The 23,444-nt window shown below is 44.3% G+C and overlaps 1 protein-coding gene across 7 annotated transcripts in view; it reads right to left on the bottom strand.

Moving 5' to 3' along the window:
- The window catches only part of garnl3 (GTPase activating Rap/RanGAP domain like 3), a 451,733-nt gene that overhangs the window by 165,782 nt on the left and 262,507 nt on the right, over positions 1–23,444 (bottom strand). For all 7 annotated transcript variants that reach the window (XM_043720251.2, XM_043720250.2, XM_087998395.1 and 4 more), the window contains exons 5-8: positions 10,069–10,187; positions 4,561–4,625; positions 2,272–2,335; positions 826–852 (exon numbers count right to left, since the gene is read on the bottom strand). In XM_043720251.2, the coding sequence (XP_043576186.2) occupies positions 826–852; positions 2,272–2,335; positions 4,561–4,625; positions 10,069–10,187 (275 nt within the window). The remainder of the gene's footprint in view (positions 1–825; positions 853–2,271; positions 2,336–4,560; positions 4,626–10,068; positions 10,188–23,444) is intronic.

Below are 23,444 nucleotides of genomic sequence, written 5' to 3'. Positions count from 1 at the left end.
ACAGAGTTCCAAGCGAGGAGTTCAATTCATCTGAAGGATCTCATTGGGAAGTTACACCTTTTTCCAGGAGGATACAGTCAGCTGAAGGGAATACGCTGGCTCCTTGCTGGAACAATCTGAAATGTCATCCTGTTACCCTCATCTCCGCCCCCCCCCCCCCCCCCCCCCCCCCTTACCCCATGTAACCAGCCTTTTCTGCAGCCCACCTTCCTCCTTGCACTCCTCTGCCCTTTGGTATGACTTCCTCTCCTCTGTGACTCTGTATAACTCCTTCCCTCCTCCCCTCTACACCCTCCTCATGTACCCCCACTTCCTCCTGCAACCTCTCTCTGCTGCAAGCGTCACCCGTTATTCCCTACCTTGTACCCCTCTCCATCTCTACCCTCCTTTATACTCCTGTGCCCTGTACTGACCTTCAACACCACCCTGCCTCCTCCTGTACCCCACTCCATCCTACTGTTGCCCCTTCTCCTTTATAAGGTGGGTACATTAACCACTTTCCAGCCTCATGTAAGCCCCTGCCCCTAAAGACCCTCGGTCATCCTGTACATCCTCATTGCTGAATATCAGTTTCTCCACTACCCACACCAATCAACCCCCCCCCCCCCCCCCCCCAATCCCAATCTCATCCACCCTCCTGTACCCTACTCCACACCCCTGTCCCACCATACGCCATTCCATCCTCATTGACCCCTGCCCTCTCCCTCCCTCCCTCCTCTGCCCTGCCTGCCCTTTCTCCTTGTATGTTCCCTCCTATAATTAGTGCGCAGGCCTGTCGACAGTCAGCCATTGCTACCGCACAACCCCGGTTTACATTGCACTCACCTCCTGTTCTTCTAGAACCAGTAAGTCCTGTCAAACACGAGAACAAGAGGATTAGTTGCTTGCATCATCATTTCTGCTCATTAGATGAGTGAAGCTAGGAGCCTCCACTGGACATTGCCCAGGCTCAGCCACAAATAACTCACTGCAGGGGATGAATGTCAAGAACAAGGACGAGGGTGGTGGGGAGTCCTGTAGGCCGGGAAGAGGCCTCCTGGTTTGAGGCAGGACAGCCCCATTACTCAGGGTCTGTCTGAGGAACTTGCTGATCAATGTCTCACTTGTCTGACACCACAACCTCCCTCACTTAGGCACGTTGTGCCTGACAATGTGGAAACATTATTAACTATCAACATGTCCAATTCATTTAGCATCTACTGCAAAGAATGAAGAACTGAATCCATGAACTTGCAGTGGACTTGTCTCTGTTCAAATATTCAGGGCCTGAGTCAAGGGAGAGTCCAGTAACCCAGGGGCAGTGCAACAGGGGAGGCCCACAGTCCTTGAGGGCAGGGTACTGAGCTCAGGCTGGAGGGTTAAGGTCACTCTGCTGAGTTGAGAAAGGAGGGGGGATGTGGCTGGGAGGCTGTGAAACATAAAGCTAAGGGGGTTGAAGTTTTTTTTAGATTCCCTACAGTGTGGAAACAGGCCCTTCTGCCCAACAAGTCCACACCGACCCACCGAAGAGTCACCCACCAAGACCCATTTCCCTCTGACTAACACACCTAACATTATGGGCAATTTAGAATGGCCAATTCACATGACTTGCACATCTTTGAACTATGGGAGGAAACCAGAGCACCCGGACGAAACGCACGCAGACACAGGGAGAATGTGCAAACTCCACACAGACAGTCGCCCGAGGGCTGGAATCGAACCTGGGACCCTGGTGCTGTGAGGCAGCAGTGCTAACCACTGAGCCACCGTGTTGGTGCGCTTGAGCTGGAGTGAGGCCACTGTGCCCAGGTTTGGGGCAGAGCAGGAGGGGAGCCTGCCACGTTCAGTCAAGGGACAAGGCCTCTGTTCTCAGACAGTGGGAATAGGGTCCAGGCCAGGAGCAGCACCAGGCCCTGATTTCAGTCCTGGCCCCTACAGACAATAAATGGTCATTCTCATAGATTGTATTAGTTCAGTCACAAACTGGTCACTCAGTTCAGCTGGGCTTAACCAACAGTTTATAAAGTCCTTTTGTGCATAACCTTGGTTATGAACGTTTAAGGTTTAGAATCCAGCTACACAAAAATGGCCATCAATTAAACACAGAGTTGTCAAGTTGACTTCCAGGTTAATTGATACCACTCTGCAAAATAACTTCCACCCTCCAACAGGAATAAGGCGGTGATCCCGAGATTGTAGGCTGGTTTCATTTCAAACAGCAAATTATCTTTATAATGTTTTCACTGACAACCGCAATGGTCAGAAACACCGTTTTAACAAACTGAGTCTTACCTTCTGTATTTCTGCATTAAAAATCTCCCTAGGGCCTTTTTCAAATTTATCAAGGTTCATGGCACTGCAAAACAATTCAAAAGTTGAAGAGATTGTTCAATGTGATTTGTGTCTCACAGTCCATTGCCTTCAAAGACCACTGCAAGTGGCACTTCACAACAGGACAATGTGCTCCCAATGATTCCCTTCCCCTCACACTGTGGGTGCTCTGGGACAGAATGATCAGCTTCTTCCCAACACTGTCCCATTCTGACTGACGGACACATTCCTGCTCAGAATGAAGATTTCCCTTCCCACAAATACATCCTCTATTCCTTATTTTGAGTTCCCCGCAAGTCGGAATCTGTGTGAAACACTTTCAGTGCCATAGTTGCAGCAGCTGCCGCTGGGTGTTAAAGCTGCTCCTCAGTTCAGTATATACACCCTCTTCTGGTGATTTGCCTCTATAAAGTTACCATGTTATTTCCTGGCAAGTATCTGACAATATCAACAATCAGGATTAGAGGAAGATAAAGAACAACAATCAAATAAAGTTCCACAATGAAAGAACCGACAGAAACAGGCTTGCAATGACCTTTAAAAATTTGGCTCATAACTCTGTCACTCATACCCTATGCCGCTCACCTCTCTGCTCCAATACTTTTCCTGGCTCCACTGTCTCAAAGTTAAATTCTCAGGCTTGTCCTCATACCTTGCCATGCCCTCCTCCCTCTCCCACTCCACAATCCCCTCCAGCTCTTCAAACTCTGAAGAGTACAGCATTCCCCCAACTCAGGCTTCCAGAGTGGTCCCTACCCCCTTCACCCAAACGTGGATGGTCGTGTGTTTGGCTATTTCAACTTACAAGCTCTTGAAATATCTCCCGACGGGAGGTGACCACGTTAGCGAGGGTGCACAAAAGGGTCATGAGATTGGCAGCAGCGTTGAAGAACTTCAGTGTGATGTGGATAGAATGGAGAGGGAGGTGAGGCTTTTCCCCTTAGAATAGAGAAGATTCAGAAGAGATTTGATCAAAACTGTGAGTGATGCGGTCAGATTGAAGAGGGAGAAATTGTTCCCATCGCTGGAAGGATCAAGCCCTAGAGGATTTAAAGTGCCTGGCAAGATAATCAACATAACGTGGTGTGAGGCAGCGAGTGGTTCGACCTGGAATGCACTGCCTGAGAGAATGCTGGCAGCAGATTCGATTGAGACACTCACCAGAGAACGGGCCCACTGTGTGAAAAGGAATGCAGAGTTACAGGGAAAAGGCAGGGCAGTGGGACAGGGGAGGGTCACTCTGCAGAGAGCTGACCCACACATGACTGGCCAGATTGTCTCCTTCCGTGCAGTCGTTCCACCCGACCAGCCATCTCTCACTTTCCCATCCTTCCATCCCAATAGACCTTTCTTAAAACTCAGCAGCTTTGGTCACCACTCCCAGTATCTGCACCAGTCTTTTCTGCTCACTAGAAGACCTTGGCTGTATTTCTACATGGAGGATGTTATTTAAATGCAAGTTGGTGTTCACATCCCTCTCCTCTGTGCTTCAAAGTTCTCCTGGCCCAATGACACTCTGAATGGGCTTATATTTGGGCCACTCCCAGGCCCTTTACACTTCTCACTTGCATGAACAACTGTGTGCACACAGTGGGCCCGTTCTCTGGTGAGTGTCTCAATCTGAATGGATGAAAAAAGTCTGTTTGAGGCAATTTTCCAGGGATTTAACTGCACCACTATCCCGCATCTTAAGATAAAATCACCATCCTAAGAACATTTGAATAATTATGAAAGGTGTGCACTTGAACAGAGAGGTATGCATGGATTATACACTATTTTTTTCCCTTGTTATTGGGATATTATATATTCATTAGCAAGGGATTAAGATGGCTCTGGCATTCACCAGGATTGGTCTAAATTATGCAACAGGAGTTGGCAGGCTTAGGATAGGCTACCTCTCATAAGAGTTAAAGTCAGGCCCGATATCTGTTTTAGCAAACAGAGGCTGAGTGAGTCAAATCCGAGCCCATCACATTGCTTAATCGTTGGTGATACTGATGTCCAGGCTTCAACTAGCCGTCTCACCAGCAGGAGGCGGAACAGTCACTGCCTCGGTATCTGGTGATGTAACAGCATAACCCACCAAGGACAATAGGTATCTCTCTCTCTCTTTCTCTCGATACCCATTACATGTGATCCTGCAACCCAGCAAAGTACAGACCTTTATTCCACACTAGATATGAAAACTGGTAAAACTAATCCAATGACGGTCGGCAAGGTCCATTTAGAATTCCAAGATTTCTCACTTACCTTAAAATAGATTTGACAGAAAGTGTTTTCGTAGGGCTATAAGGAAGGCATATTTTCTGTGTACCCTGTGAAGAGAAAACAGACTCTATAAATAAATATTTCAAAAAATATTTCAAACTGGGAGGTCTTGTTGCGGCTGTAGTAGACATTGGTTTGGCCACTTCCGGAATATTGCATGTAATTTCAGTCTCCCCCTATTGGAAGGGTTCAGAAATGATTTACAAGGATGTTGCCAGGGTTGGATGATTTGAGCTCTCGGGAGAGGTTGAACAGGCTGGGGCTGTTTTCCCTAGAGCATCAGAGGCTGAGGGGTGACCTTGTAGAGGTTTATAAAATCATGAGGGGCATAGATAGAGTAAACAGACAAAGTCTTTTCCCTGGGATGGGGGGAGTCCAGAAGTAGAGGGCATAGGTTTAGGGTGAGAGAGGAAAGATATAAAAGAGACCCAAGGAGCAACTTTTTCATGCAAAGGGTGGTGCATGTGTGGAATGAGCTGTCAGAAGAAGTGGTGGAGGCTGGTCCAATTGCAACATTTAAAAGGCATCTGGATGGATATATGAATAGGAAGGGTTTGAAGGGTTTGGGCCCAGTGCTGACAGGTGGGACTAGATTGGGTTGGGATATCTGGTCATCATGGACGGGTTGGACCGAAGGGTCCGTTTCCATGCTGTACATCTCTATAACTCTATAACTGTTTTTCATTTCTGAGAAGTTTTTGCGTTTTGATCCTTTCACCTTCTGAATCAGCTTTGATTCGCATCAAGTAAAATTCCCTTATGAAAGCTCTCACAATACAAGAGTCTTGTAATCAAATCAAATTGACAAACACAAGATTAAAGTAAGGGAGCAGAAAATGACAGCACTGATAGAACGAGGTCCTGGTTCGAATGAGGTTTTCTGTTACCAGTTACTGAAGAAAAGTGAGATAGACCTGAACAAACAAATGACTAAAATAACAGAAAAACAATAACAGATAAATTTATTTGATGTCTATGCTTGGCACCATTCTCTCCTTCCAATTCCTGATGATAACTATCAAAATGTGTATTGATGTCTTCAAAGACCAGATCTGGACCATACCAGCCATGTTTTGACATAGGAACTTCTGCTTGGTCTGTTGATCGCCAATAGCAGCATAGTTAGGGCTTTATTTATTTATTTATTTATTTATTTCTGGGATGCTAGCTGGGCCAGCGTTTATTGTCCAGCCCTTATATCCCTGGAGGAGGTAGTGATGAGCTGCTTTCTTGAACCACTGTAGTTCATTTGATGCAGGTAGACCCACAGTACCACTGGGAAGAAAATTCCAGGATTCTGACCCAGCGACACTGAAGGAACAGTGATACATTTCTGAATCAGGACAGGTACGTGGCTTGGAGAGGAACTTGGAGGTGTTTCCATGCATCTGCTGCCCATGTCCTCCTAGACAGCTGTGGTTGTGATCTGGAAGGTACTGCCTAAGGAATCATAGAATCCCTACAGTACAGAAAGAGGCCATTCAACCTATCGAGACTATATTGACACTCTGAAGAACATCCCACACAAAATCAGACCCTTCACCTTCCTCCCTACCCCTACCCCTCCCCCCAGCCATCCCAGTAATCCCACATTTACTGTTGCAAATCCCACTTAACCTGCACATCTTTGGCATGGTGAATTTCCGCAGTGCCTTTTGTACGTGGTACACACTGCTCCTGCGGAGCGTCAGTGATGGAGAGACTGAATCTTTGTAGATGTAGTGCCAATCAGTTCCTTGTCCTGGACTGTGTCAAGCTTACATGTTGTTGGAGCTGCTCTCATCCATGCAACTGGGCAGTATTCCATCACACTCCTGACTTCTGCCTTATAGATTCTGGCCAGTTTTGGGGTGTCAGTTGAGTGGCTCCTTCAGTTCAGTTTCTAGTTCACGGTAACCCTCAGGATATTGGTAGTGAGGGATTCAGTGATCTTAATGCCATTCAATATCAGGGGATGATGGTTGGATTAACTCATATTGGAGATGGCCATTGCCTGACATCTCTATAGTGTAAACACCACTTACCACTGTCAGCTCAAACCTGGTTATTGTCCAGATCTTGTTGTATTTGAACATGGACTGCTTCAGTACCTGAGGAGTTATGAATGATGCAGAACATTGTATAATCATCAGCAAACATCCCCACTTCTGACCTTATGATGAAGCAGCTGAAGGTGGTTGGGCTGAGGACACTACCCTGAGGAACTCCTGCAGAAATGTCCTGGAGCTGAGATGACAGACCTCCAACAACCACAACCATCTCTTTATGTGTCAGGTATGACTCCAACCAGTGGACAGTTCTCTCCCAATTCTCATTGATTCTAGCTTTGCTCGGGCTCCTTGACAGCACGCTTGGTCAATGCAGTCCTGATGGCCTGGACAGTCAATCTCACATCACCTTTGCAGTCAATCCAAAGAAAGACCAAGGTTGTCAGGAAGTCAGGAGCTGAGTGGTCCTGGCAGAACCTAGGCTGAGCATCAGTGAGCAGATTATTGCTAAAATGTGCTGCTTAATAAGTCTGACTGTTGGTGACTCCTTCCTGAACACTGCTCATCCCTTCCACATTGCAGTAACTCATACCCTGAGCCTCCTGGGAAAAGCTGCTGGGGAACTTGCAGTGACAGGAACCCATTGGTGCATCCACATCTCATCATGCTGCAACACTTCCCCATCTCTCTTCCTCATTTTGCTCCACTGCATTCCTAAGACTGGGTCACGCATCTGTGCTCTGAACCCAATACGCCGCAATTTCAGACTCTTTGTGAAAGGGTGAGCTATTCAGCCACTGTACTGCCAGGTAATTACATTACAGCTGATCTGTACCTTAACAGCATTGACCCACTTCAATTCCAAAAAGCTAATGTAGCAATAATGGGGCACAGTGCTCCCCTTACTCCCCCATCAACAGAGGACACAATTTCATATAAAGATATCAAATATGTTTATGAAAGACTAACTGCTCAATTAATCATCACTTAAGGTTCTGTACCAGTATTTTAAATCACTCATAGTCAGTGAGGTGTTTTAACAATAACGACCTCTGTCAGATTCTAAGAAACCAGAACATAATAAATCTGACAAGGATTTTACTGTCACAGAAAGCGGGATGCAGTAAAAAGCTGTGATAGCACAAACTGATGGAAGGTACTGAGGATGGAGAAGGATTAGCTGACTTCACAAACGTGTGTGCGCACACACACTCACACAGAGACACATACACAGAGACACTCACACATAGAGAAAGACACACACATACAGAGACACACAGGTGCACACACAGACACACCCACCCATTTACAGTCACACATAGACACACAAAGACACACATAAACACACGCACACACACACAGACATAGAGAGAGACACAGAAGCACACAATTGGGAAACAGCTGCTCCTAACCACAGTGTCAAAACACATCCCTTTGAACAACAGTGCTGGTGCCTGGCATGGGAACTAGCAGGAGCATCAACCCTCGCTGAGCCTTGTTTGAACTCAAACCCTGAGAGCTTTGTAAAACCACCTTTTACAAATCAAAGAAGGACCTGCTTGTTTAATTAGAGTCTCACTTTGAAAAAAAAATACATAAACAATTTAAAGCATTATCGTTTCCTGGGCAGCTCCTGCCAGTATCTCTCTTGATCGAGTCATTGACAAATGATTTAGTGTTCCTTGGCACCTTGTTTATGGGAAAGCATGGGAACATTTTGTTAGGACTTAAATCTCCAAGTGTATAGTTAGTCTAAAATTGGCAAAATTGCCCATTGAAAAGTGATATAATCGCTTCAGAAACTAGCATGATGTTAGATAGCATTGCAGACCCCTCAGTTTCAGACCCATGTTAATGCTGGATACAAGCCTCCTTCCACCCATTTAACATTACCAAGTTATCCTTTTGTCATTTTCCTTTCATGTGTTTATTCATAATTCCATGCAATGCATCTTTTCTATTCACCTTGGTCACTGCACATTCTAAACATTCTAACCAAAGCTGGACTTAAACACGACCACTTTGTATGCACTGTTCCCTGGTTCTCGGTGACCTGTCATCATGTTCAATGTTAACTTTATTTCTATCCAAGATACTCCCTGAGCTGCTGAAAATTTCTAGAGGTTTTCGCCTTCATTACAGATTACCACCCTCCACAGCATTTCACTTTTGGGCCTGTTTCTGGGCCTGTCTGAAATGGAACACCCTTCCTAACCTCTATCCCATCGATCCTGTTTATTACCCTGAAGATTCCTGCTTTGGTAACCACACCACCCCAACCCCAGCCCACACTCCCCCACCCTCACCATCCATTTTCTATTCTACAGAGAAAGGAACCTCAAGAGACGCAGAGGAATTTCTTCTCTCGGCAAGTCATTAATGCTCTCCCTTAGTGACCTGTGGAGGCCGAATCACTGAATATCGTCAAGGCTGAATTAGGCACATTTTTGATTGACAAGAGAGCCAAGGATTATTGGAGGTGGTAGACAGAAAAGTGTCCTTAGGCACAGGGTCAGTTCAGCCATGAACTTACTGAATGGCACAGTGGGCTCAATGAGTTGAATGACCCTCCCCCACTCCACTTTCTTCAAAGTCCTATTTCAGTTCAACATGACCTCTTTTGCTTTTCAATATAATGGAAATTTCACTTGAAATTTCCACTTGAAATCTCTCTTTCTAAGTTTGACTTGTTCATCAATTATCTCCTCCCTTTCTATCTTAAATGCCTTTACGAAGGAACCTCAAATATCCGACTACCAATTATCTGAAAATTGGATTATCCGAAGGAGACCTCGAGGTCCCGATAGAAACATTACGTCAAAGACGTGTTTCCAACAGTGATCGCGTCTTTCGTTTACAGTGATTAAACAGGCACCGTCTCCAAATGACTGACCTCCTGCTCTCTCGCTCTACCCACACGGGGGGGAGGGGGCAGGCTTGGACAGGGTTGGACGGGGGGGGAATGTGGGGGTGGGGGTGGGGGGTTGGACAGGGTTCTGGGAGCGGTGTTAGGGGCGGGGTCTCGTGCGCTGTGTTGCTGTTTTACCTCCTGAACGGGGAGCAGACTTCAAGAACTCCGAGCCCCAGGGGAAAGGCATTTAATTGATCAACCGAATAATTGATCATCCAAACTAAACAGTGCCCGCCCATCTCATTCGGATAATCGTGGTTCCCCTGTATATCTTTCCTGATGTCACCTTCTAAGGTCACGTCCACCACACTGACCCTAAGGTGGAGGCTGGTGTATAAAGATCTGAAAATGGTTTGTGGTAAGAGTGCAGCTTTATGAGATGGAGCTGCCTTGAAATTTTAAGTTGTCCAGGATACCAGGATATCAGAACATCACCTTGCAAAGCGATCACTTCAATTTAAGGAGAATCTGAAATGTACTTGGAGTGATAAAGGCCTTCCTCCAAAAGTGGCTTTGCGATTTAAAAAAAATGACCATAAACACACAATTCTGACAAACCCGAGTAAGGAAGGTGAACGAATCGCCACTTACTGTTTTTTTCCAGAGGATCGCACGGTACTGTGGCACACGCTGATTGTTTTGGTCAGAAAGGACAACCGAAAGAAAGAAAGGATTCCTTTCCGTGTCTGTACCGACATAGTTCTGATGAACTGAAAAGAGAAACGAAAAGGACACAGGAGAAATATAAGCAGCTTGATTCAAACTGGAACAGCAAATTTTAAACTGGCACATTTGAAGGCAGCAAGTTGAGATGCATCAGTGTTCTTTAACACAACAGGCAGTTTGGTGAGTTCTAATTGAACAAACTCGCTCCCATGTTGCACCGATTGGCATCACACAGGGTAATGATAACTGGGACAAGAGCTGCCTCTCCTGTTTGCTGTCACTCTGGTTTCACTTTGCTCTCCAGCAATACACTCTCTTTGTGCCCCGTCTCTGACACAACAGCCAGTAGCTCTGCCCCTTGGTAGACACTGAACAATGCAGCATGGGAAAACAGGTTAAAAGCTAAGACTGCACAAAAGCAGCAGCAGACATTTCAGAAGGTGTTTCTTCTGAGAAGGGTGCACTATCTGTGGTCAACTGAGGAACTTAGGGCAGCGTCAAATCAAATGGAAAGGTAGACAGTGCCAGGAAGGTTCGCGGCAGGCCGGAAAATTGGAAACATTTTAGAAACCAGGCAAGGGATGATTACAGAAAGCAGTAGTTGGAGGATGGGAGAAAACTACCCAGAAATATAAAAAGACAATAAAAGTTTCCACAAGTTTATAAAACAACAAGTTGCAAAAGTGAGCATTAGTGTCTTAGAGGATGGAACTTGAGTCTACCAATAGGAAAGAATCAAAGTGCAATGGCTTTAAATAAGAATATGGCATCTGTCTTTGTAGTGATTGTAACAAGAACAGCCAGGTGGACCTCATAGGATATGAGTTCCCTGATTGGGACTGTTAATCTGGTCCAATCAGAGAGCCCTGGCTGACACATATAAACAGGAGTTTTCACATGGCATTGCCCTTTGATGTGAAGGGCACTGCTTGTCACTGGCCACTTGGGTGTTTCCTTTCTTCCTGGTGGTGGAAACTGAATAAAGATTCGTACACCTTGTGTCTTTCACCGTGTCTCACACCTGCACACACACACCATGGGTGCTGGGGAAAAATAAGCACTACCGCAGTTAGGCGGGAGTGTGGGGAAAGGAGAAAAGAAAGAAAATAAATAAATAGGAGTGTCAGAGGTTCTGTTCACCCTGAGAGCAGGCTCTAAGGGAGCTGGATCAGTGTCAAGGACTCTCCATGTCTAAATAAAGGGTGACCTGGTGACAAAATACCACCCTCTGTGGAGTTATTTCAGGCTTCACAGAAACATAAATCCCAAAGATAGTAGAAAAGCATGGAACAATAGGAAGGGAGAAACCTTAAACAATCAGGATTAATAGAGAAAAAGTAACGGGAAAATTAATGGAGCTAAAATCTAACAGGTTCCACGGTAGTCTACACCTTAGAGTCTTAAAGGATATTATTAAGAGCTGTGCAGGTTGGGTGAACTGGCCATGCTAAGTTGCCCATAGTGTTAGGTGCATTAGTCAGGGGTAAATGTAAGGGAATGGGTCTGGGAAGGTTGCTCTTCGGAGGGCCGGTGTGGACCTGTTGGGCCAAAGGGCCTGTTTCCACACTGTAGGGAATCTAATCTAAAAAGATATTATTAAGCTGGAGAGGGTTCAAGAAAAGACTTACCAGAATATTTCCAGGAATGAGATATAAAGAGAGGCTGGATAGCCTGGGACATTTTTCACTAAAGCATAGGAGGTTGAGGGTGACCTTATAGAGGCTTATAAAATCATGAGGAGTTTAGATAAGATAAATGATAGGTGTCTTCTCCCCAGGGTGGGGGATTTCAAGACTAAGGGCATACTTTTAAGGTGAAAGGAGAAAGATTAGGAAAAGGCATGAGGGGCAATTTTTTTACGCAGAGAGTGGTTCATGCGTGGTGCGGGTACAGTTACAACACTTAAAACACATTTGGATAAATACATGAACAGTAAAGGTTTGGAGGGATATGGGCCAAGCGCAGGCAGATTGGACTAGTTTAGTTTGGGATTATGGTTGATGTGGACTGGTTGGACTATAAGGTCTGTTTCTGTGCTCTATGACCCTATGGAATTTCAAGTCTAGGGGGCACATTTTTAAAGTGAGAGGAGAGAGAGTTAAAAAAGAATCAGTGGCAATTTTTTTACACAGAGGATGGTTTGCATGTGGAATGAACTTCCCGAGGGAGTGGTGAATGTGGGTACAATTACAACGTTTAAAAGACATTTGGATGGATACATGAATAGGAGAGGTTTGGAGGGATATGAGCCAGGAGCAGGCAGGTGGGACTAGTCTAGTTTGGGATTATGTTCGACATGGACTGGTTGGACCGCAGGGTCAGTTTCTGTGCTCTATGACTCTATGAGTTGCTGCAAAGATAGCAGATGTATTGGATATAATCTTCCAAATTCCCCAGATTCTAAAAATATTAGAAAGCTGCAGAAGTAATGCCATAATTCAAGAACAGAGGGAGACAGAAAACCATTGGCCGGTGAGCTGAACAGCTGACTTTGGCAGGGATGAGGGAATATTAACATTAATTATCAAAGAGGTAGTGGCAGGTTGAGAAAATCATAATACAATCATGCAGAGTCAACATGGTTTTGTGAAAGGGAAATTGTATTTGACACATTTACTAGAGCTCTTTGGGGATTTACAGTCCTTTTTCGCGTTGGGAATACACAGGACACCAGTAAAATCACAGATGGACAATCACGTTCAGTTTTGAACTCTTTAGTACACTTGTTTTGGAAACAGTGCCTGTTCAAAGACTCAGTCTGGTATGGAGTATTGGGTATAACTGCTCCAAGAGATGGAAGTGATCATGGACTGTAGGGCAAACAAAATGATTAAGTAAACACACAGTGGCAGCTGTCTGTTATATCGTGCCTCATTTGATATTCCTCTAAGGTCAAGTGGTGTGTATATGCAGCTGGTTTTGTCCATTCTGAGGTTTGTCCAAGACCAAAGTGAGCCTGTTCACTTGGTTTGGAAAGGATTTAGCTTCAAAAACCTTGACCAGCCTCAGTCTGATCTTTGTGAATGTTATCAGAGTTTGGTAATTGGTAATCACACTCAAAACCCATTTGGAATGGCTGGAATATATTCAATATCACAGTTTCCACTGCTCCACAGCTGGCGTGTGAACTGAGGGCCAAGGTTGACATTTTGACCGTACTTGTATGAAGGTAAGGTAATGGCATCTCGCTGAGACTCAGCAGGAACAGTGTTGTGTATGATCCCTGCCTTTACAGGCAATCACTAGAGAGGACCGGAATTATACAAATGTTCCATTGCTCACTGCACCCTTCTTGCATTGCGTTCCAATCCCATTTTACTCGTTCTGAGTGTTTCACTCCATTCATTGTGTCTTGTCTGGTGCAACATCACAATGGACTAATTGAAGGATTATCTGTGGCATTCACCTCGTTCACCAGAGTAAATGTATTCTTTTGCGAATGTGTCAACTTTTAAAACCATGATTTGAACATCAATTTGCTGTAATAAGGGAAATGTATGTACAGCTTTATTCTTGCTAGTCCTGTGAAAATCAAATCTATAACATACTCTGCAACATATCCTTCCAATATATATCTTTTGTAAAACCATTTACCTCTACTTTACTTATGGTGTCATCCAAGTATACATTCACGTGTCATCCAAGTGTCATCCAAGTGTACATCCAAGTACACATTACATAATATTCTATCAAAAGTTACAGAAGCTTATCCTAAAGAATCCAAATATGTTAAGAAGGAGTTTGATAATTGAGCAAAATACCGCTTGACCCTTCTGCTGCAATGGCTCAGTGAACATACAGGAAACCGACACATTAACCCTCTTTCCTACATCATGGTGCATAATCGTAATACTGGGGTTGATGTCAAGAGAGAAGGAAGTTCACCTAAACTAGTTTAATACATGTTGGAATAATGCTTTTGTTGTTATTACTAAGGAACTAGAAAATCTCTGTTTATGAACAGAGTTGGACATTAAAAGGATGAAAATAGAGAAGGGAAATTGAGATGGTCAGGAAGAGTAAAAAGTGTGTGCGTGAGAGAGAGAGAGGGACAGGAGGGAGAGAAAGGGGGCGATGTCAGATAGACAGAATGTGTCAGACAGCAAGAGAAGAAACCAGGGGAAATGAGCCAATGTGTACAGCAAAGCCTGATTAACCACATTATAAAACTGCCAGCATTGTTAAGTCTTTCTGGAAACTAAAGTAAGGAGCCAATTTCATAACATTTTTAAAAATTAAATCAGAGTTAAGTACAACACCAGCCAGATAATATTTATTGCCCATTCCTGGGACACATACAAGTGGGGAGGTGGTAGCATAATGGTTATGTCACTGGGTTAGTAACCAAGAGTGCCAGCCTAACCTCCTGGAATGTGGGCTCAAATCTCAGCCCATATGGGCCATAGTGAAGGGTGTTTGCTTTTAAAAATATAGAATTGTAAAGCTAGTCTAATGGTGACTGTATAATCATCGCTGATTGTTATAAGGACTCATCCAGTTCATGAATACCCTAATCTCCACTTCCACAACAATTAACCACTGCTCTGAAATACCGAGAGCACCACTTGCTTCAAAGGCAATAAAGATTGGCCCAGCCAGAAATCCCCAGAACCTGTAAGCAATTTATTTAAAAGTAAAGTGGGGTTTCAGTGCTGATCAGGAAGATTTGTAGGAGATTGAATCAGTGATGCTGGAAGAATGGTGACATGGTTCCAAGTCAGGGTGATGCTTGACTTGTGTGAGGGACCTGCAGCTGGTGATGGTCTTACATGGCATGTGCCCTTGTCCTTAACGGTGTCAAGGTGCCAGGTTTGGGTGATGCTGAAGAAGAATCCATAGTAAGTCAGTGTGGTACACATGCCACCTAGTACAACACAGCTCTAGTGGAGCACAGGGCGAGAGGGTGAGCTGTGCCACTAGTTCTGAGGACACCGTGGTTAATGTGCCCCAATGTCTTGGCACAGTCAGTCACATTGCTGGTCAGCTGCAGCCAAAAGCGAATACCTTTATTCTTTTGCATACACTTCTCACTTCATAACTCTATCCCATCCGATAGTGTACACCTCTCACTTGCTGACTCAATCTCATCCCATAGTGTACACCTCTCACTTCCTGACTCAATTGCATCCTATACTGTACACCTCTCACTTCCTAACTCTAACCCATCCTATAGTGTACATCTCTCACTTCCTGGCTCTATTGCATCCTATAGTGTACACCTCTCATTTCGAGACTCTATCCCATCCTATAGTGTACACCTCTCACTCCCTGACTCTACCCCATTCTATAGTGTACACGTCTCACTTCCCGAATGTATTGCATCCTATAGTGTACAACTCTCACTTCCAGACTCTATCCCATCCTATAGTGTTCACCTCTCACTTCCTGACTCTATTGCATCCTATAGTGTACACCTCTCACTTCCTGACGCTATCCCATCCTATAGTGTACACTTCTCACTTCCTGACAGTATCCCACCCTATAGTGTATACCTCTCACTTCCGAACTCTATCCCATCCTACAGTGTACACCTCTCACTTCCCGAATCTATTGCATCCAATAGTGCACATCACTCACTTCCAGACACTATCCCATCCTTTAGAGTACATCTCTCAATACCTGACTCTATCCCATCCTATAGTGTACACCTCTCACTTCCTAACTCTGTCCCATTCTATAGTGTACACCTCTCCCTTCCTAACTCTATCCCATCCTATAGTGTACACCTCTCCCTTCCTAACTCTATCCCATCCTATAGTGTACACCTCTCACTTCCTGACTCTATCCCATCCTATAGTGTACAGCTCTCCATTCCTAACTCTATCCAATTGTATAGTGTACACCTCTTCCTTCCTAACTCTATCACATCCTAGAGTATACACCTCTCCCTTCCTAACTATATCACATTCAATAGTGAACACCTCACACTTCCTGACTCTATCCCATTCTATAGTGTACACTTCTCGCTTCCTGACTCTATCCCATCCTACAGTGTACGTCTCCCACTTTCAAACACTACCCCATCCTATAGTGTACACCTCTCCCTTCCTGTCTCTATCCCATCCTATAATGTACACCTCCCACTTCCTGACTCTATTGCATCCAAAAGTATACACCTCTCACTTCCTGACTCTACCCCATCCAATAGTGTACACCTCTCCCTTCCTGTCTCTATCCCATCCTATAATGTACACCTCCCACTTCCTGACTCTATCACATCCTATAGTGAACACCTCTCACTTCCTGAATCTATCGCATCCTATAGTGTACACCTCTCCCTTCCTACCGCTATCCCATCCTATAGTGTACACCTCTCCCTTCCTGTCTCTATCCCATCCTATAATGTACACCTCCCACTTCCTGACTCTATTGCATCCAAAAGTATACACCTCTCACTTCCTGACTCTACCCCATCCAATAGTGTACACCTCTCCCTTCCTGTCTCTATCCCATCCTATAATGTACATCTCCCACTTCCTGACTCTAACCCATCCTATAGTGTACATCTCTCACTTCCTGGCTCTATTGCATCCTATAGTGTACACCTCTCATTTCGAGACTCTATCCCATCCTATAGTGTACACCTCTCACTCCCTGACTCTACCCCATTCTATAGTGTACATGTCTCACTTCCCGAATGTATTGCATCCTATAGTGTACAACTCTCACTTCCAGACTCTATCCCATCCTATAGTGTTCACCTCTTACTTCCTGACTCTATTGCATCCTATAGTGTACACCTCTCACTTCCTGACGCTATCCCATCCTATAGTGTACACTTCTCACTTCCTGACAGTATCCCACCCTATAGTGTATACCTCTCACTTCCGAACTCTATCCCATCCTACAGTGTACACCTCTCACTTCCCGAATCTATTGCATCCAATAGTGCACATCACTCACTTCCAGACACTATCCCATCCTTTAGAGTACATCTCTCAATACCTGACTCTATCCCATCCTATAGTGTACACCTCTCACTTCCTAACTCTGTCCCATTCTATAGTGTACACCTCTCCCTTCCTAACTCTATCCCATCCTATAGTGTACACCTCTCACTTCCTGACTCTATCCCATCCTATAGTGTACAGCTCTCCATTCCTAACTCTATCCAATTGTATAGTGTACACCTCTTCCTTCCTAACTCTATCACATCCTAGAGTATACACCTCTCCCTTCCTAACTATATCACATTCAATAGTGAACACCTCACACTTCCTGACTCTATCCCATTCTATAGTGTACACTTCTCGCTTCCTGACTCTATCCCATCCTACAGTGTACGTCTCCCACTTTCAAACACTACCCCATCCTATAGTGTACACCTCTCCCTTCCTGTCTCTATCCCATCCTATAATGTACACCTCCCACTTCCTGACTCTATTGCATCCAAAAGTATACACCTCTCACTTCCTGACTCTACCCCATCCAATAGTGTACACCTCTCCCTTCCTGTCTCTATCCCATCCTATAATGTACACCTCCCACTTCCTGACTCTATCACATCCTATAGTGAACACCTCTCACTTCCTGAATCTATCGCATCCTATAGTGTACACCTCTCCCTTCCTACCGCTATCCCATCCTATAGTGTACACCTCTCACTTCCTGACTCTATCCCATCCTATAGTGTATACCTCCCACTTCCTAACTGCATCACATCCTATAGTGCATACTTCTCTCTTCCTGACTCTATTCCATCCGATAGTGTATACCTCTTACTTCATAACTCTATCCCATCCTATACTGCACACCTCTCACTTCCTGACTCTATCGCATCCTATAGTGTACACTACTCACTTCCAGACACTATCTCATCCTTTAGAGTACATCTCTCAATACCTGACTCTATCCCATCCTATAGTGTACACCTCTCACTTCCTAACACTGTCCCATTCTATAGTGTACACCTCTCCCTTCCTAACTCTATCCCATCCGATAGTGTACACCTCTCACTTCCTGACTGTATCCCATTGTATAGTGTACAACTCTGCATTCCTAACTCTTTCCCATTGTATAGTGCACATCTCTTCCTTCCTAACTCTATCACATCCTATAGTATACACCTCTCACTTCCTGACTCTATCCCATTCTATAGTGTACACTTCTCCCTTCCTAACTCTATCCCATTCTATGGAGTACACTTCTCACTTCCTGACTCTAGCTCATCCTATCGTGTATACCTCACACTTCCTAACTCTATCCCATCCTATAGTGTACACTTCTCACTTCCTGACTCTATCCCATCCTATAGTGTACACCTCTCACTTCCTGAATCTATGCCATCCTATAGTGTACACTTCTCACTTCCTGACTCTATCCCATCCTGTAGTCTACATCCCTCATTTCCTGACTCTATCGCATCCGATAGTGTACACCTTTCACTTCCTGAATCTATCCCATCCTATAGTGTACACCTCTAAATTCCTATCTCTATCCCATCCTGTAGTGTACACCTCTCCACTCCTAACGCTATCCCATCCTATAGTGTACACCTCTCACTTCCTGACTCTATCCCATCCTATAGTGTATACCTCCCACTTCCGAACTCCATCACATCCAAGAGTGTATACTTCTCACTTCCTGACTCTATCCCATCCGATAGTGTATACCTCTCACTTTCCAACTCTATCCCATCCGATAGTGAACATTTCTCACTTCGGACTCTATCCCATTCTATAGTGAACACCTCTCACTTCCTGACTCTATCCCATCCTATACTGAAACTTCTTGCTTCCTGAATCTATTGCATCCTATAGTGTACACTTCTCACTTCCTGATTCAATCCCATCCTATCGTGTACACCTCTCACTTCCTGACTCGATCCCATTCTATAGTGTACATCTTCCACTTCCTGACTCCATCCAACCCTTTAGTGTTTTCCTCTCACTTCCGAAATCTATCCCATCCTAGAGTGAACACCTCCCTCTTCCTGACTCTATCCCATCCTATCGTGTATACCTCTCACTTCCTGACTCTATCCCATCCTATAGTGAACACCTCTCACTTTCTGACTCTATCCCATCCTAAAGTGTACACCTCTCACATCCTAACTCTATCCCATCCTATAGTGTACACCTCTCACTTCGGACTCTATTCCATCCTGTAGTTACACCTCTCACCTCTTGACTCAATCCCATCCTATAGTGTACACTTCTCACTTCCTGACTATCCCATCCTATTGTGTACACTTCTCATTTCGGACTCTATCCAATTCTATAGTTAACCTCTCACATCCTGACCCTATCCCATCCTATAGTGTACACCTCTCACTTCCTGACTCTATCTCATCCTACAGTGTACACCTCTCACTTCCTGACACTATCCCATCCTATAGTGCACACTTCTCACTTCCTGACTCTATCCCATCCTATAGTGTACACCTCTCACTTCCTAACTCTATCCCATCCTATAGTGTACACCTCTCACGTCCTGACTCTATCAATCCTATAGTGTACATCTCTCACTTGCTGACTCTATCCCATCCTGTAGTGTTCACCTTTCACTTCCTGACAGTATCCCACCCTATAGTGTACACCTCTCACTTCCTGACGCTATCCCATTCCATAGTGTACACCTCTCAGTTCCTAACTCTGTCCCATCCTACAGTGTACACCTCTCACTTCCCGAATCTATTGCATCCAATAGTGCACATCTCTCACTTCCAGACACTATCCCATCCTTTAGAGTACATCTCTCAATACCTGACTCTATCCCATCCTATAGTGTACACCTCTCACTTCCTGACTCTATCCCATTGTATCGTGTACACCTCTCCATTCCTAACTCTATCAAACTGAAAAGTGCACACCTCTCACTTCCTAACTCTATCACATCCTATAGTATACACCTCTCACTTCCTGACTCTATCCCATTCTATAGTGTACACCTCTCCCTTCCTAACTCTATCCCATCCTATAGTGTACACCTCTCACGTCCTGACTCTATCAATCCTATAGTGTACATCTCTCACTTGCTGACTCTATCGCATCTTAAAGTGTACACTTCTAACTTCCTGATTCAATCCCATCCTATAGTGTACACCTTTCACTTCCTAACTCTATCCCATCCTATAGTGAACACCTCTCACTTCCTGACTCTGTCCCATCCTTTCGTGTACACCTCTCACTTCCTGACTCTATCCCATCCTATAGTGTACAATTCTCACTTCCTGACTCTATAACATCCTATAGTGTACACTTCTGACTTCCTGACAGTATCCCATCCTATAGTGTACACCTCTCACTTCCTGACTCTATCCCATCCTATAGTGTACACTTCTGACTTCCTGACACTATCGCATTCTATAGTGTACACTTCTCACTTCCTGACTCTATCCCATCCTATAGTGTACACCTCTCACTTCCTGAATCTATCCATTCCTATACTGTACACATCTCACTTCCTGAATCTATCCCATCCTATAGTGTACAATTCTCACATCCTGAATCTATCCCATCCTATAGTGTACACTTCTCACTTCCTAACTCTATCCCATCCTATAATGTACACTCCTCACTTCCTGACTCTATCGCATCCTATCGTGTACACCTCTCACTTCCTGACTCTATCCCATCCTATAATGTACACTTCTCACTTCCTGACTCTATCGCATCCTATCGTGTACACCTCTCACTTCCTGACTCTCTCCCATCCTATAGTGTACACCTCTCACTTCTTGACTCTATCACATTCTATAATGTACACCTCTCACTTCCTGACTCTACCCCATCCTATGATGTACACCTCTCACTTCCTGAGTCTTTCCCATCCTATACTGACACTTCTCACTTCCTGACTCTATTGCATCCTATAGTGTACACTTCCCACTTCCTGATTCTATCCCATCCTATAGTGTACACCTGTCACTTCCTGACTCTATCCCATTATATAGTGTACACCTCTCACTTCCTGACTTTATCCCATCCTGTAGTGTACACTTCTCACTTCATGACTCTATCCCATCTTATAGTGTACACCTCTCGCTTCCTAACTGTATCGCATCCTATAGTGTACACCTCTCACTTCCTAACTCTATCCCATCCTATAGTGTACACCTCTCATTTCCTAACTCTATCCTATCCTACTGTGCTTGCCAAGCGCTGCCCAAGTTGTGATATGCCTTTAAAGCCTTTCTCGAGTTTAAATGAGAAGACGTTCCCTTTTTGCATTTTATTAATGTATTTCCCACCCACACTACACATGTGCTCTACACGCCTATCAGATACCTGGACCTGCATATCTGAATAATTATCTAAATTTATATCTGCATATCCGAGCAATCATCAAAATTAATTTCTCCATAAAACGCGATGCTATCAGCATGCTATCAATCTAGCACGGCTTCCACAGAACAATGGAAGGAAATTAATCTTTGGTGATAGAAAATAGTCAGCCAGGTTACATCTCAATTTAATTTCTCTACTTCCTCAGGAGCTAAGGAAACTTGACATGTCCACAAGGTCTCTAACTAATTTTTACAGATGCAGCATAGAAAGTATCCTATCTGGATGCATCACAGTTTGGTTTAGTAGGAAACTACAGAGAGTCGTGAACACAGCCCAGCCCAGCACACAAACCCGCCTTCCATCCATTCACTCCATCTACACTACCTGCTACCTCAGCAAAGCAACCAACATCATCAAAGACTCCTCCCACCCTGGTTATGCTCTCTTCCAGCCTTTTCCATTCGGAAGAAGATATTAAACTTTGAATGCACATACAAACAAATTCAAAAGCAGCTTCTTTCCTGCTGTTATCAAGCTTTTGAATGGTCTTCTCAAATGTTCAATCTCATCTCTCTCTCCCTCTCTCTGCACCTTCTCTGTGGCTGTAACACTGTTTTCTGCACTCTGTTTTGCCACCCTGATGCATTTTGTATGGTATGATCTGCCTGTACAGCACACAAGATAACGCTTTTCATTGTGTCTCTGTACATGTGACAACAATAAATCAATCCATCAATCAATTTTCTAACCTTTTCAATAGAATCAAGGGTAGGTTGTGAGATAAACTGCTGATTCATCATTGCCTGCTTCACTTTCCCACTGAAGACCAATATCAGCCCCCTGCCTGCTTTTACTCGCTCAAACTAATGCATGAAAACAATAGCTCACCTTCTCAGCCCCACAAAGTGATATACCGCTGGCTCATGATATTCTACATCCCAGACTATTGAAATATGTTGATAATGAATGCATTGGTGGTCATCTTCCAAAATTCTATAGATTCTGGAATGGTTCAGCAGATTGGAAGGTACCAAATGTCACCCAATTAAAAAAAGGAGAGAAAATGAGGAACTACAGACCTGTTGGCCTTAAATACATGGTAAATAGACACTTATTGGGTGCCGTCATCAGGAATTTTGAACAGGAAATTGCTGTTGATGAATCTGTTGGAGCTTTTTGAGAATGTTACTAACAGTTGGTGCTTCATCGGTTGGGGCATACAGTATAAAAACTGGCGAGACATGTTGCAGCTCTATCAAACTTTAGTTAAGCCACATGTGGAATATTGTGTAGCGTTCTGGTCGCCACGCTACCAGGAGGATATGGAGGCTTTGGAGAGAGTATAGAGAAGCTTTACCAGGCTGTTGCCTGATTTGGAGGATATTATCTATGAGGAGAGATTGGACAAAGTTGGTTTGTTTTCACTTGAACGTCGAAGGATGAGGGGTGACCTGATAGAAGTTTACAAAATCAGGAGAGGCACGGGATAGAATGGATATTCTGAGCCTTTTTTCCCCGGGGTAGAAATGTCAATTACGAGGGGACATAAATTGAAGCTAAAAGGGGATAAATTTAAAGGAGATGTAAGTGGCAGAATTTTTTTACCCAGATGGTGATAAGTGGCTGGAATGTGCTGAAGTGGTGGAGACAGATTCAATAGCAGCATTTAAGAAGTGTCATGACAGATACATGAATAGGCAGGGAATAGAGGGAAACAGACCACACAGAGACAAAACGTTTTTACTTTTGAAAGGCATTATGTGTCAGTGCAGACATGGTGGGCCGAAGGATCTGTTCCTGTGTGTACTGTTCTTTGTTGTCTTTGCTCAACGTTGAGAAAGGTTAGTCGGTAGACATAGTATAATTGGATCTTCAGAAGACTTTTGATAAAGTCCCCCACAGGAGGTTAGTTAATAAAATTTTTTACGCAATGGGTGGTTCGTGTGTGGAATGAACTTCGAAAGGAAGTGGTGGATATGGGTACAATTACAACTGTTAAATTGCCCATAGTGTTGGGTGCTTTAGTCAGGGGTAAATATAGGGCAGGGGAATGGTCCTGGGTGGGTTACTCTT

This window comes from Chiloscyllium plagiosum, unplaced genomic scaffold (genome assembly GCF_037043375.1).
Source record: "Chiloscyllium plagiosum isolate Xiang-an unplaced genomic scaffold, Cpla_swu_hap1 HiC_scaffold_21, whole genome shotgun sequence".
In the NCBI taxonomy this organism is placed as follows: domain Eukaryota; kingdom Metazoa; phylum Chordata; class Chondrichthyes; order Orectolobiformes; family Hemiscylliidae; genus Chiloscyllium; species Chiloscyllium plagiosum.
The sequence above is the reverse complement of the archived record's forward strand: the minus strand, read 5'-3'. Positions and strand labels throughout refer to the sequence as shown.